General features: G+C 41.4%; 1 protein-coding gene across 1 annotated transcript in view; it reads right to left on the reverse strand.

The window, feature by feature from the left end:
• The window catches only part of adgrv1 (adhesion G protein-coupled receptor V1), a 539,532-nt gene that overhangs the window by 427,462 nt on the left and 97,644 nt on the right, over positions 1-14,426 (reverse strand). The window contains exons 13-18 of the mRNA XM_059969328.1: positions 14,184-14,369; positions 9,193-9,373; positions 6,918-7,081; positions 4,751-4,874; positions 2,565-2,831; positions 1,605-1,731 (exon numbers count right to left, since the gene is read on the reverse strand). Coding sequence (XP_059825311.1) covers positions 1,605-1,731; positions 2,565-2,831; positions 4,751-4,874; positions 6,918-7,081; positions 9,193-9,373; positions 14,184-14,369 — 1,049 coding nt within the window. The remainder of the gene's footprint in view (positions 1-1,604; positions 1,732-2,564; positions 2,832-4,750; positions 4,875-6,917; positions 7,082-9,192; positions 9,374-14,183; positions 14,370-14,426) is intronic.

The raw sequence follows: 14,426 nt of genomic DNA on the forward strand, positions 1-14,426 counted from the left end.
GATGTAATCTCTGACCAGCCTCTCAAACTATTTGCTTATTATTGAGGTGAGTGTGACAGAACGCCAATCATTCAGCCATGTTACCTTGGTCTTTATTGTTACAAAGATAATGGTGGATAATTTGAAGCAGGAGGGCACTCTACACTGGGAGAGTGAAAGACTAAAAATGTCAGTAAACACAACTGCCAGTTGTGTTGCGCCCATCCCGAGTACTTACCCTGGGATGCCATCCAGTCCCAAAGCCTTGCAACTGTCCACTCACTGTAAACATCTGCCTCAGAGATGCCTTTCCACGGAGGCTCAGAGTTAGCGACATCGAACCAAGCGTAAAAGCGATTGAGCTCATCTGAGAGAGAGGCCGTGATGTTGGTGGCACCACAACATTTGGCTTTTAAGTCTGAAATGGTATGCAGCCCTCGCCTCAAGTCACGTGTGCTACTCTTTGTGAATCTTGACTCAATCTTGTCCCTGTATTATTGTTCTGAAGCCTTGATAGCTTTGCGCAGATCGTAGCAGCTTTTCTTGAGCTCTAGTTGATCACCAGCGATGTCAGCTCGATGTCACACTGTAAGTGTTGCTCGCACGGAGCTATTGATCCAGGGTTTCTGGTTCAGGAAGACCCTGACTAACTTCTGGGGGACAACATCGTCGATGCGCTTCCAGATGAAGCGCGAGACTCCCTCAGTGAACTCGGAGACATCCTCATCGTGGAAGACATTCCAGTCGACATCATCGAAGCAGTCCTGCAGCATGGAGGCCGGTTGGTCGGATCAACAGTGGACAGTTTTAACTATGGCCACCTCTTGTTTCAGCTTCTGCTTGTACGTTGGCAGAAGCAAGATCCAAGAGTGATCTGATTTTCCAAAAGCTGGGCGAAGGAGAACTTTGTAAGCGTTGTGGAAGGGAGTGTAGCAGTGGTCAAGTGTGTTATCTCCACGAGTGCTCATTTGGATGTGCTGACAAAACTTTGGAGAGACTTCGATCAGTGGTGCTCGATTAAAGTCATCGGTGATGATGAAGCCAGCCTCTGGGTGTGCAGTCTCCAGCATGTTGGTGCTCTCATACAGTTCCTTGAGAGCCAGGACAGTATCAGCCTGCAGCGGAATATACACTGCAGTGATGATAACAGCCACGAACTCCCTAGGCAGTCAGTAGGTCTGCATAGCAGCACCAGGTACTCCAGGTCTGGGGAACAAAACGCACATTCTGGGGCTTGGACCAATCATTGTTGACCATGAAGCAACCCCTCCTCCTTTACCCTTCTCAGAGAGGTTTTTTGACCTGTCAACCCAGAACAGGGCGAACCCAGAGGGCTCGATGGCGTGATCTGATATCTCCTCCGTCAACCAGCTCTCCACGAAGCACAAAAAGTTGCATTCCTTTGTTTCCCACTGATATGAGATTCTGGCCAGTGATAATAAACCTGATTCAGATTGTGTTAAAATTCCTCATGCACTGCCAAGGCATCGCAGTGTTCAAGGATGTAGGCACCTCTCTCCACAGACTGTATATCACATTCTTGGACAGATTCCTTCCATTCTTTCATACCCACCTGTTTGACATTTGAAATTAACTTCAAAAAATAAACAAAACTTAATACTTACGTAAAATTGTTGGTTGTTCCCTCAACAACTGTCTTTTCTACAGATTCCAAAGAGAAGATTCCATTCGGATCATCATTAGCTTCAATAATGACGGTAGCCCATGCAGATTCATGAATAACCGTATCGCCTGGGGCAATTAAATGGAACTCAGAGCTCAACATTGTTTTAGAACAAAGGACATCAGCAGATAAAATCTCAATTTCCCACAATGAATATGGCATTTTGAAAAATAACATATTGTACAAAAATAGGTTTATCACAGATTTATTCCGTGCACTAGATGTTTCCTTTAAAAAAAGGTAACAATAAATTAAATATTGTAAACAGACACTTAACAATTCACAATAAAAAGGAAAAAGCAGAAATCATCATAAAACAGACAGGATGAGGACAGCAATTCTTCTGAAAATCTAATACTCATGTTGTTCCTCTCCATGCCTTGTGGTGCATTGGGCGGCAACCTTGCCTTTTCTTCAGCATGAGGCCGAGTTGCTAACTCAACACTCAACCCAGAACAGATAGAAAGCATACGTGGAGCCGGCCGGATTCGAACGCAGGACCACTTGCCTCAAAGTCTAGTGCGGATGCCATTACACCACCAGCCAACTACATCCCCATTGTACTGTTTCAGAAATGAAACTCTTGAACACTCTCCTGTATATTCATTAAGTAATGGGTCAGTTTACTAATGACTCCAAAGTGATCCATTTTAAAACGTTAATTCTCAGGGTAGTTTTTTTTAAAAAATAGTTTGACTTACTATTTGCAGTTAACTCTTACGATTAAAACAAAATATGAAACATGACAATTTTATTCACAATAAAATTGATGCAATTCAACTCATTTGCATAGTTGGCGTTCTCATTCTGTGTTTCTTACTTTAGGAAAATGATATGGATGCCCTCATGACAAAACTTCCAACAACAGCAATTACTGCTGAAGAGAAACAAATTATTATACCTGTAGAATTAAGTAACACAACGTAGAACATCTCATCTGTTTCAGGAATATCATCTTCATTAATAATCACAGAAATGGTCTTAGCTCTTTCTCCAACTTCAATTACCAGTGTCATATTCTCAGATGGAGAATTAAAGTCTCCTTCACGTTGGCTGGCTCCTCCATTTTCAATACTGTAGACAACGACAGTGACAAAGTCTGCAGATCCATTTCTAACAACCGAGAGATTGGCAACACTTCCTTCTTGGACTCTAATTACACTTGGCTCTACAATAAAGAAAAATCAGACAAGGATCAATATTACCAACGTTATAGGCCGAGATAGGGTGGATGTGAAGAGGATGTTTCCAATAGTGGGGGAGTTCAGGGGCTGAGGGAACAGAGGAACATCCATTTAGAACAGAGATGAGGAGGAATTTCTTTTGCCAGAGGGTGGTGAATCTGTGGAATTCATTGCCTAAGGCAACTGTGGAGGTAAAGCCATTGAGTACGAGTGCAGGAAATGTGAAGCTTGGCACAACACCTCATATTCCATCTGGTTAGCCTCCAACCTGAGCATCGATGAACTTCCAGCAAATTTTCCCTCCCTCCTCCCTCCCTTTTCTTTCATTCCCCACTCTAGCTCCCCTCTTATATCTTTTTTTCTGCTCACTTGCCTAACCTCTCCCTGGTGCCGTTGCTCCTTCCCTTTCTCCCATGATCCACTTTCCTCTCCTATCAGATTCTTTGTTCTCCAGCCTTTTGCCTTTTTCAACTATCGCCTCTCACTTTCTCATTTCATCACCCCTTCCCTACCCACCTATCTTCCCCCTCAAGACTCAATTGCTAGCTTGTACTCTTCCCACTCTCCCCACCTTCTTATTCTGGCTTCTTCCCCCTTCCTTTCCAGTCCTGAAGAAGGGTCTCAGCCCAAAACATCGACTGATTATTCATTTTCATGGATGCTGTCTGACCTGCCGAGTTCCTCCAGCATTTTGTGTGTGTTGCTCTGGATTTTCAGCATCTGCAGAATCTCTTGTGACTAGAAGGTTTGGTTGAAGTAAGCAGATATTTGTAGAGGCTATTTGTCAGCACACATAGGAGCAAGAGAAAAAAAGAAGTGATTTAGTTCAGAGCTGCAGAAGGAGGCAGAAATGGAACCTGAACCCTGCCATGCACCCTCATTAGTGAGAAAGTCGTAATTCAATCAGAATCAGTTTTATATCACTGACATATATACTGAAATTTGTTGTAATTGTGACAGCAGTGCAGGGCAAGACATAAAAATATACTGTAAATTGCAATAAGAAATATATTTTTAAAAATAGATTAAATAAGTAGTGCAAAGAGAGAACAAACGTACTGAGGTAGTGTTCATGGGTCTATTGTCCATTCAGATATCTGATGGCAGAGGGTAAGAAGCAATTCCTGAATCATTAAGTATATATCTTCAGACCCCTGTATCACTTCTTTGATGGTGACAGGAATCATCAAAGATTACATGCATTTACATGCAAACTATTTGAAAAGAAGGCTTGCCTCCTGGCAGTCTAATTGTACCCAAACTTAGTGTCAGAGGTGAGAACAATAACACATGCTGCAGCAAGAAAAACTGCTGGAAATCTCAGTGGGTCGTGCAGCCTGTGTGGAGGCAAAGAGATAGCTGACATTTTAGATCGAAACCCTGCATCAAGACTGGGATGACAAGGGTGGGTGAGGAAGACAGCAGGTATAAAAGTGGTGAGAGGGTTGGACAAGTCAGAGGCTGGTAGGTGATAGGTGGAAAAAGGCAAGGTGAGGAGGGATGGGCAGATGGAGAGAGGTGGGAGAATTTGAGTTACTGGAGACAGGAGGGGGAGGGGAATTTAGAGACAGAGTTTGGTGAGCAATTGGTGGAAACAACATGGCAGATGAAGCTTGGTGGGTGATATCAAAAGTGGGAGATAGGAAAGATATGGGCAGATGAAGCTAGGAGGGCACTCAAGAATGAAGAACATCGAGACAAAGGCTGGAAACCAATGGTGGAACCAAATGAAAGAAGAGGATGGTTGGCAAATGGAGACAGATGGCAAGGGAGATGGGAAGGGTTGACTAAGGGAGAAGCACCTAATTCTCTAGTTAACACCGTTCCATCTATTAGTGACAATAATTGTGTCAAAAAATTGTCAAAATGTTTGTCGAAAAACCATATATGAAGTGAACCAAACCTTCAAAATAGATGGGATCATCATTTTTATTGATAAGCAATGTTGCATTCAGTAAACTTCCAAGCCTAGCATTTCCAGTGACATTCCAAAGGATGACTGTGAACGTTTCCGTTTCCTCAGGGATCTGAGTAGAGAGGAAAAACGTAATACATTACCTTTTCGTAGGGAAATAAATTAACATTGGATATCATTGTGATACATTTTCTGCAAACCTTAATCATAATAAAGATTATTATTGAAATCATAATCAGTATTGGTTTATAATAACGTGCTGAGATAGAGAGAAAATCTTGCCTTGCCTATGGTTTATACAGATCAAATCATCACACAGTGCATTGAAGTAGAACAGAAACAGGAGGCAGAATAAAGCATAACAGCTACAGAGAAAATGCAGTGCCTAAGGTGCAAGGTCGTAACAAGAGAGACTGAGAGGTCAACAGTCCATCTTAACATACTAGGAATCATCATCATTATGCGGTGTGTCGTCTGACGTGGACGATGGTGGTTTGCCATTGCCTTCTTCTGGGCGGTGTCTTTACAAGATGGGTGACCCAGCCATTATCAATGCTCTTCAGAGATTGTCTACCTGGTATCAGTGGTTACATAACCAGGACTTGTGATATGTACCAGCTGCTCATATGACCATCCACTACCTGCTCCCATGGCTTCATGTGACCCTGATCAGGGAGCTAAGCAGGTGCTACACCTTGCCCAAGGGTGACCTGCAGGCTTGCAGAGGAAAAGAGGTCCTTACACCTCCTTTGGTAGAGACACATCTTCACCCTGCCACCCAGTACTGGGAATAGTATGGTCTTATAAGGATATAATGTGTAGCACCTCAGAGTCGTAGCAGTTAGTGCGATGCTATAACAGCTTGGGGCATTAGAGTTCAGAGTTCAATCCTGGCTCCATCTGTAAGGAGTCTCTGTACACTCTTCCCATGGAAAGTGGGGGGGGGGGGTTTCTCCTGGGTGTTCTGGCTTCTTCCCATAACCCAAATGTTAACTGGTCATTGTAAATTAGATGGAGCTGCTGGACATTGCCCGGCGGTGTGGCTCAGAGGCAAAAGAGCCTGTTCCACACTGTATCGCTGGACAAATAAATAAATGAAACTTTAGTCTTAAAACAGCAGGGTACAAACTGTGCTTGACCCCGGTGGCAAATGCTTTCTGGGTTTTTGTACCTTTTGCCTGATAAGAGACAGAAGAAGAGAGAATGTCCAGGGTGAGTGGGTTTGATTATGCTGGCTGACTTACTGAGGCAGCAAGCAGTATAGACAGAGTCCTAACTTCCCATTTTAAAACATTTAACAATTCTGTTTATTTATTTCCCATGAATAAAATGTAAATGTAAGACTTTTCACCAATTCCAATTCCTTACCACTGATTCCATGTGCCACTAAACTTTCACATATTGATCCTGATTTATCAATTCACCCAGCGAAGTGCCTGAGGTGCTTATTGACTCATTAATATCAATGGAGAAGATGTGGCCTATAGTGAATGAGTTTAGGACCAGGGGACACAGCCTGAGAATAGAGTGACATCATTTACAACAGAGATGAGGAGGAATTTCTTTAGCCAGCGGATGTAAATCTGTACAAGTCATTGTCACAGTCAGCAATAGACGCCAAGTCATTGGGTACATTTAAAGTAGAGTTTGATACATTGTGTTAGTCAGGGCATCAAATATTACAGGGAGAAGGCAGGAGAAGGGGTTTGAGAGGGATAATTAATCAGCCATGATAGAATGGTGAAGCAAACTTGATGGGCTGAATGGCCTAATTTGCTCCTATGTCTTATGGTCTCACGTGGTACAGCTGCACAATTATAAAAATAATTATTAAAGGTCTTTAAACACTCAGAATAAATCATGAAATTCACATTCTATACCTGAGATATTTAACTCATGTTAACCTGGTTTATCACCCAAATTTCCAGAGGGTGCATAAGAACCAGAGTTCCATCAGTCAGAAATTAAAAGTTAAATTAGATGGATCAAAATTCAGCTTAGCTTTTGTTCTACCTCCAACAATTTCAAGTCTTAGGATTGTATTGCAAACTGACTGAAGTTTACTCAAGATTTTCTACATTTGTCTAATTTGAACCTTTTTTTAAAATCCTGCCATTATTTCATGATGCACTGAATCTGAAAAGTCGTAACTCACAGAATCAGGAAGGGACTGGAGAGTGATAGTCTTTGAAGATTCTCCGCTTCTGAAGTTGACCACACCTTGTACAGGGTATACATCATTCGTGAATGCTGGATCCAATCTCCAGTGAACACTGATGTCACCAAATGTTCCTCGGTCACGGATTACAGTAAAATCAGCTATCGAGGTGAAGATAGATACTAAATTGAGTGATTAATAAGACAACAATACAAAGAACATTGTTGGTGAGTAATTAAACCTGAAACTCTTCATTACCCTGTTCACAAATACTGATTCTACCACGTAATTTGTTTATTTATTTAGAGATACAGCACAGCAACAGGGAATATAAAGTTGAACAAATTGGAATAATTTATAAACTTTAGATAAGAAACAAAAAAAGGCTTCTAGTTTTTTTGTTTACCCAAAGCAGATTGATGAGTTCAACATGGAGAAAGATATTTTGAAGGATTAGATCTGCTTTTGGCCTCTTTCTCAACTGCCTTTCTGACCCCACCCACTCCTTTCCCCTTCCCTTCTGAGCTATGGCTTATGGATCTGTATGGCAACATATATTTTTAAAATTTTGTTTAGCTTATTTAGAGATACAGCACAGTAACATGCCCTTCTGGAACAATGAGCCCTCACTGCCCAATCACATCCATGTGACTAATTAACCTACAAACCCATACGTCTTTGGAATGTGGGAGGAAACCAGAGCACCCGGAGGAATCCCATTTGGTTATGGGGAGAATGCACCAACACCTTGCAGAAAAGAGCGGAATCGAACCTGGGTTACTGGCACTGTAGTAGCATTTTGCTAACTGCTGCACAACTGTGTCGTCCAACATGTTTGTCAGAAAACCTGACATATTTCTGTTTCTTCTTTACCTCTCTACAATTACACCTTGCTGGTGTACTGATTAAACAAGGCCCACAATTTGGATGACAAGACACAAAAGAGTTTATAAATTGCTTGGCTGGGTTCTCTGACCTGCTTGGTAAAAGATCTATTTGGTTCCTCAGACATAGCCAGTTCTATTTCAGGATACTATCTGTGACATTAACCAGATGTGTTGTATACAAAGGGCCCAAAGCATTGCTGAGGATCCCTACCACCCATCCCACAATTTCATTGACGCACTACCACCAGGAAGGACATACAGGAAGATCAGGACTAGAACTACCAGACTGGGTAACAGCTTCTTCCCTCAGGCTGTGAGACTAATATATACCCTGACACGACTGAGGTCTTGTCAGTTGAAGCAATTGACAGAGGCATCAGAATTATTTTGTCTTTATTTTCGGAGATCAGCTAGATAGCAATCAAATTTCTTTAACTGATGATTGAGTTATTTCATCATTTTAAATGGATATGCTTGAACATGTCACCAAGAGACCAGTCAAAGCTGATCTGCCCAAGCATGAATTTGGTAGCACTTTTATTTATTTATTGGTTGAGATGCAGCACGGAATAGGACCTTCTGGCCTTTTGAGCCTCACCACCCAGCAATCCCCCAATTTAATCCTAGGCTAATCATGAGACAATTTACAATGACCAATTCACCTACCGATTATGGACATTAGCACAATGCACATCCCTATTAACTAGATAATAACCTTCACTATTCTTTCAAAATTAACATAATAAATCTATCCAATTACTGGAAAAAGAAATTCATTAGTTGATCTTGTTGGAGTAGGAATTGAAGGAGCTGTGTCTGGGTAGCCTACAGCCTGCTGGCATGAACACTGATTTCCCTAACTTCCGATAATTTCTTCACTATCCTCCTTCTTTTTCAATCTTCCTTCTGGATACCCCACTCACCCCTTCACTTCTCCCCACCTGCCCATCATCTCCCCCTGGTGCCCCTCCCTTTCTTCCATGATCCACTGCCCTTGCCTATCAGATTCCTTATTCTCCAAACTTTTACCTTTTCCACCTATCACCTCTCAACTTTTTATTTATCCCCTGCCCTCCCCAGTCCAACTGGCTTCGCCTATCATCTTTTAGTTTGTCATTTCATTCCCCCCTCATCTAGTTTCACCTACCACCTGGCAACTTGTACTCCTCCTCCCATCTTATTCTGCCTTCTGCCCCTTTCCTTTCCAGTCCTGATGAAGGGTCTCAGCCTGAAACGTTGACCATTTATTCCCCTCCGTAGATGCTGCCCGATTTGCTGAGTTCCTCCTCCATTTTGTGTGTGTTGCTCAAGGTTAACACATCTGCAGAATCTCCTGCCTTTACAGTCATTAGTTGGGTTACTTGTAAAGGTAATGCTGTGTTTACCTTTGTTTACAACGTCATCTTTGCTTTCCTTAATGCTTTGAGTCGAATCTGGAGTGTTGAACTGTAAGACTCCATGAGGATCATCATTCTTCAAAACTGTGATATTGACTCGAGTAGCAGCACCCAACTTGCTTGGTGGTATCCCATGGCTGCTGAGTCTGGCAGAATAGTGTTCATCCAGCTGAGAACAAGTTAATGAATTACATAATAACCAAGTTTGTCAAATGTGTTCTGGAAAATTTCCTTAATCAGTACATCGAGATCCCAACTGGAGAGAGTCCAATACTAGATCTCCTATTGGGGAATGAAGCGGGACAGGTGACAGAAGTTTATGTATGGGAATATGTTGCATCTAGTGATTTGCCATTAGTTTCAAAGTCATTATGGAAAAGGATAGGTCAGGTCTGCAGGTTGATTGGAGAAAGGCTAGTTTTGATGGTTTCACAAAGTATCTAGCAAGTGTGGACCGAAGCAGGTTGCTTTCTGGCAAAGGTGTACTTGGTAAGTGGTAGGTCTTCAAAAATAAAATTTTGAGAGTACAAAACTTGTATGCTCCTATCAGAAAAAAAGGCAAGGATAACAGGTTTAAGCAACTTTGATAGTCGAGAGATACTGACGCTCTGGTTAAGAGAAAGATGAAGGTTTACAGCAGGTATAGAACAAATGAGGTACCGGGGACCAGGAAATGCAAGACAACACTTTTATCAAGAGGGCTAAAAGAAGCCATGAGGTTGCTCCAGCAGACAAGGTGAAGGAAGTTCTTGGACTTCTAAAGATATATCAAAAGCAACAGGATAGCAAAAGACAAAATTGGTCCTCTAGAAGATCAGAGTGGTCATCTACGCATGGAGCTGAACAAATTGGGGAGATCTTAACTTCTTGCATCGGTATTTACGCGGGAGACAGATCCAGTGAGGAAGCGAAGCAAACCAGTAGTGAGGTCATGGACCATATACAGATTACAAAGGAGGATGTGTCTGTTGTCTTGAGGAAAATACCGGTGGATAAATCCCCAGAGCCTGACAGGCTGTGCCCTCGGATCATGTGGGAGGCTAGTGCAGAAGGTTGGGTCTAACCAATCTTATAGAGCTTTTCAAGGAAGTTACCAGGAAAGTTGATAAAAGGCAAGACAGTGGATGCTGTCTATATGGACTTTTGCAAGACCTTTGACAAGGTCCAGCATTGGAGGTTGGCCAAAAGGGTCAGTTGCTTGGCATTCAAAATGAGGTAGTAAATTGGATTAGACATTGGCTGTGTGGGAGAAGCCAGAGAGTGGTAGTAGATGGTTGTCTCTCTGGCTGGAGGCCTGTGACTGTTGGTGAGCCACAGGGATCAGTACTGGGTCTGTTGTTGTTTGTCATCTATATCAACAATCTGGTTGATAACATGGTTAACTGGATCAGCAAATCTGCAGATTGGGGACACAGTGAATAACGATGAAGACTATCAAAATTTGCAGAGGGATATGGACCAGCTGGAAAAATCACAGATGGAATTTAATGCAGACAAGTGTGAGATATTTCGCTTTGGGAGGACCAACCAGAGTAGGTCTTAGATGGTTGGGCACTGAGGAGTGCAACAGAACAGAGTGATCTGGGCATATAGATCAACAATTCCTTGAAAGTGGCGTCACAGGTAGAGGTCATGGGTTAAGAGTGAAAGTTGAAATATTAAAGGGGAATACAAGGGGGAACTTCTTCACTCAGAAGCTGGTGAGGTTGTGGAATGAATTGCCAGTGCAAGCAGTGCATGAGGGTTTGATTTAAACATTCAGTAGTAATTTGGATAGGTACATGGATGTGGAGGGCTATAGCCTGAGTGCCAGTCGATGGAATTAAGTAGGTTAATAGTTTGCACTGAGGAAATGGGTGAAGGGCCTGTTTCTGAGCTGGCGTGTTCAATGATTCTATGATTTTGACTCTAAACAAATGTTTTTCGCAGAAATTGAAAAATAAAAAGAGAAATATAAAAAATGTGAAGTTCAAGCTAAGAGAAGAATTACTTCCTTCTTCAGACTTAAAGCATGCAGAAATTACAAGTCAATACTCTACCGATCAACACCCTTAAAAGTAAAGTTATATCTGGTTGCAAACAGCATTGAAGTATAAATAAAGAATGAATATCTTACAAATTATATGTTCTTGATCTGCTGATGAATTCCATACACAGGCAGTTCCAGTTGGTTCGGTAACAGGCATACTGACACTTGGAAAAGATTTTATATTGAGATGACTACTCCTGGAATATTGTGTTCAATTCCAGTCTCCTCATTCAGGTAAACAGCAGTTTTATCTTAACAGGTTTCAAATAATGTTATGCATCTCAGTTTATTATGCATATTCTGTTCAGTTCTGGTCTTGTCCCTTGATCATAGTAAGGATGTAGAAGCATATGACAGGGTGCAGAGGAGATTTATCAAGATGCTGCCTGGATCAGAGAGCATGCCTTATGAGCAAAGGTTGAGTGAGCAAGGTACTGTTCTCACAAAGCTGTGTGAGTGCACAGCCATACAGTGACTGAAATGCTCCCACACACATAGCTTTTGTGGCCATACAGCTGGAATTGGATGCAGCTAACAAAACGTGAAAAATTCTCTATGTTGTACTATATTTCATTATCCCCTCAATTAATAAATAAAATTAAAGGTATGTGAGTTTTCAATTTTCATTCTAAATATTCATAGTGTGCATATTACAAAAAAACATTTATAGTGGCGCACAGTTTTCAGGCCATTAGAAGTTTCCTATTCAGAGAAATAATTGGTCCACACAGCTGCAAAACAAATTAGATGGAACATTGAAGCTCGGCCTTTCTCTTTGGAGGATGAGAGGTCACTTGATAGAGGTATATCAGATGATAAGAGGCACAGATCGAGTCGATAGGCAGAGTTTTTTGTCCCAGGGTGGAAATGGCTAATACAAGAGGGTATAATTTTAAGGTGATTGGAGGTAAGTAATAGGGGGAATGTCAGAGGTAGGATTTTTACACTAAGAATGGCACTGAACACATTGCAGGGGAAGGTAGTAAAGGTAAGTACATCAGCAGTATTTAACATATTAGATAGGCATATGGATGATAGTGAAATGGAGGACAATGTGGAGGGAAGAGACAGATTGATCTTGGAAGAGGTTAAAAATTCAGCAGAACATTGTCAGCCAAAGGGCCTGTACAGTACTATTCTACGTTCTATGGTCTGTTTGACAATAAGGATTGCCAAAATGCTGAAGTACCTCAGCAAGTGAGATGAGATGGATAAAATATAGGTTGTAGCCAATTTATAGCCAATACCTGACTGTTACTGAAGCACTCATATTGTGAAAAATCCACCAAAATGGATTCTACTTTCCTGGTAGCAAGGTCTGTGGTTAAACAACAAAATTTTACAGAAGAATTTAACTGTATGACAATTACATTGACCATTTTTATGTTTGCACTTAACCCCATTGTAAACCATTTTGAACTGCATTGTATGAAACGCATTATCAATATTACTTATCTTTGCCTTTCTCCATTTACTCATTGTAACACCCAAGTTTTGAGAACTTCCTTGTGTACTTTTATGAATGTACCCCAGCTCTGAGGGGCCGAAGGGTGTGGGGTAGCCCCCTCCTTTGTGAGAATCACAAGAGCATTGTTGGGTTTGGTCAGGGGACCCAGGAAATGAGAGAGAGAGACATGGCCATTGTCTCCTGGAGACAACGTTTGTGGATTGGGGACTATGCCTCTTGCAAGCCCTCGGGCAAAGTGGGCTGGTTGAGAGAGGGATTGCATCATCCCAACCTGATTGACATCTGAGACCCCATGAGGAAGTATAAAAGAGGGTCAGGGGGGAACAACCCCTTCAGACGCACCAGAAGAAACGCTAGCGATCCCGTAATAGCGGGAAGCCATTTGAAGGAAGCCACATGCGTTCGGTTCCCTTGCCTGGGGGCTGGTGGCTGGTACCACGGAAATCGACTTGGAACTAACAATGGGGAACCAACTCCCCCGACTCAACGGTTTGGCCTCATAAACGACCTGGGCAAGTTTAAAACCGTCTCTCTTAAACCCAAAGAGCTGCAGCTTGAAAGGACAGTGACTTTTATCTTTCTATCGGACAATACAATATCCCCTAGACAGACGATAGAGCTATTGTTTAATTGATGATTATTATTATACCCGCGTTTTTAGATGGAGTATTGATGACATATTTTATCTGAATGTCTGTATTAATCTTATTTTTGTGCCCCTTTATAAATAAAGACTTTTAAAAATAGTACCATCAGACTTCAACAGGCCTCTCTATCTTTGCTGGTAAGTGACCCAGTTACGGAGTTCGTAACAATACAATAAAGTTCTTATTTTATTATTTGTCATTTTTTAAATTTATCTTTTACTGTTTATTGTCTGTTAGTTTATTTGTGGTAATACTACTTTACGTTATGTGTGTGAGTTATATGAACTGTGCTGTGCACCTCGGTCCGCAGGAACATTGTTTTGTTTGGCGGTGTACATGTGTATGGTTGAGTAACAATAAACTTGAACTCGAACAAATTGGTCATCATGTTTCCTTTGGCTGCATTTGAAAAGGCTCCAGTGGTCTACAGTAATTTGAGGAGATCTTAAGTTGTAAAAGGAACTATATACAGTAAATATACATCTCCTTTCTAAAAGATAAAATAGTGCTCACTTCCAATATAGCACAGTATCTGCATAATAGGAATAACACCTAATTATTCCAGAAAATCTTCCAATGCAGTATCATCAAATTTCCAAAAGCTTCAGATTATTTGAATTTAACTATACTGTCCTAGAGCTCTTTGTATTAGCAAACTTTAAATCAATGCATTCAGCACAGTAAGGATTTCAAAGAAATATTCAGATTTAAATATATTTAATCCTTCAACAGAATAGTCTTTCATTTGATGTTTATTTCTAAAATTACCAAGAACAAATCTACACACACAATATTTTCTTTAAACGTCATAGGTAGAAGTCGCTCCAAATCTTACCTCTGGAATGCCATCCTGCCTTGCCAGCAATGTTATTGCTACCTCTCTTTCACCAGGATTGAACTCAACAACTCCCATATTCCCATAAAACTCAAAAGACTGTGTCGGTTCTACAACATAGCGCAAGAACTGCCTCAGAAGCGTGCCATGGTCTCGTACAATCTTGAGTTCAAAGGCAACACCTTCCTGTGAAGAAAGTCATTCACTTAAATCATCATCATCATTATGAGCCGTGTCATATAA

Source organism: Hypanus sabinus, chromosome 5 (assembly GCF_030144855.1).
Source record: "Hypanus sabinus isolate sHypSab1 chromosome 5, sHypSab1.hap1, whole genome shotgun sequence".
In the NCBI taxonomy this organism is placed as follows: domain Eukaryota; kingdom Metazoa; phylum Chordata; class Chondrichthyes; order Myliobatiformes; family Dasyatidae; genus Hypanus; species Hypanus sabinus.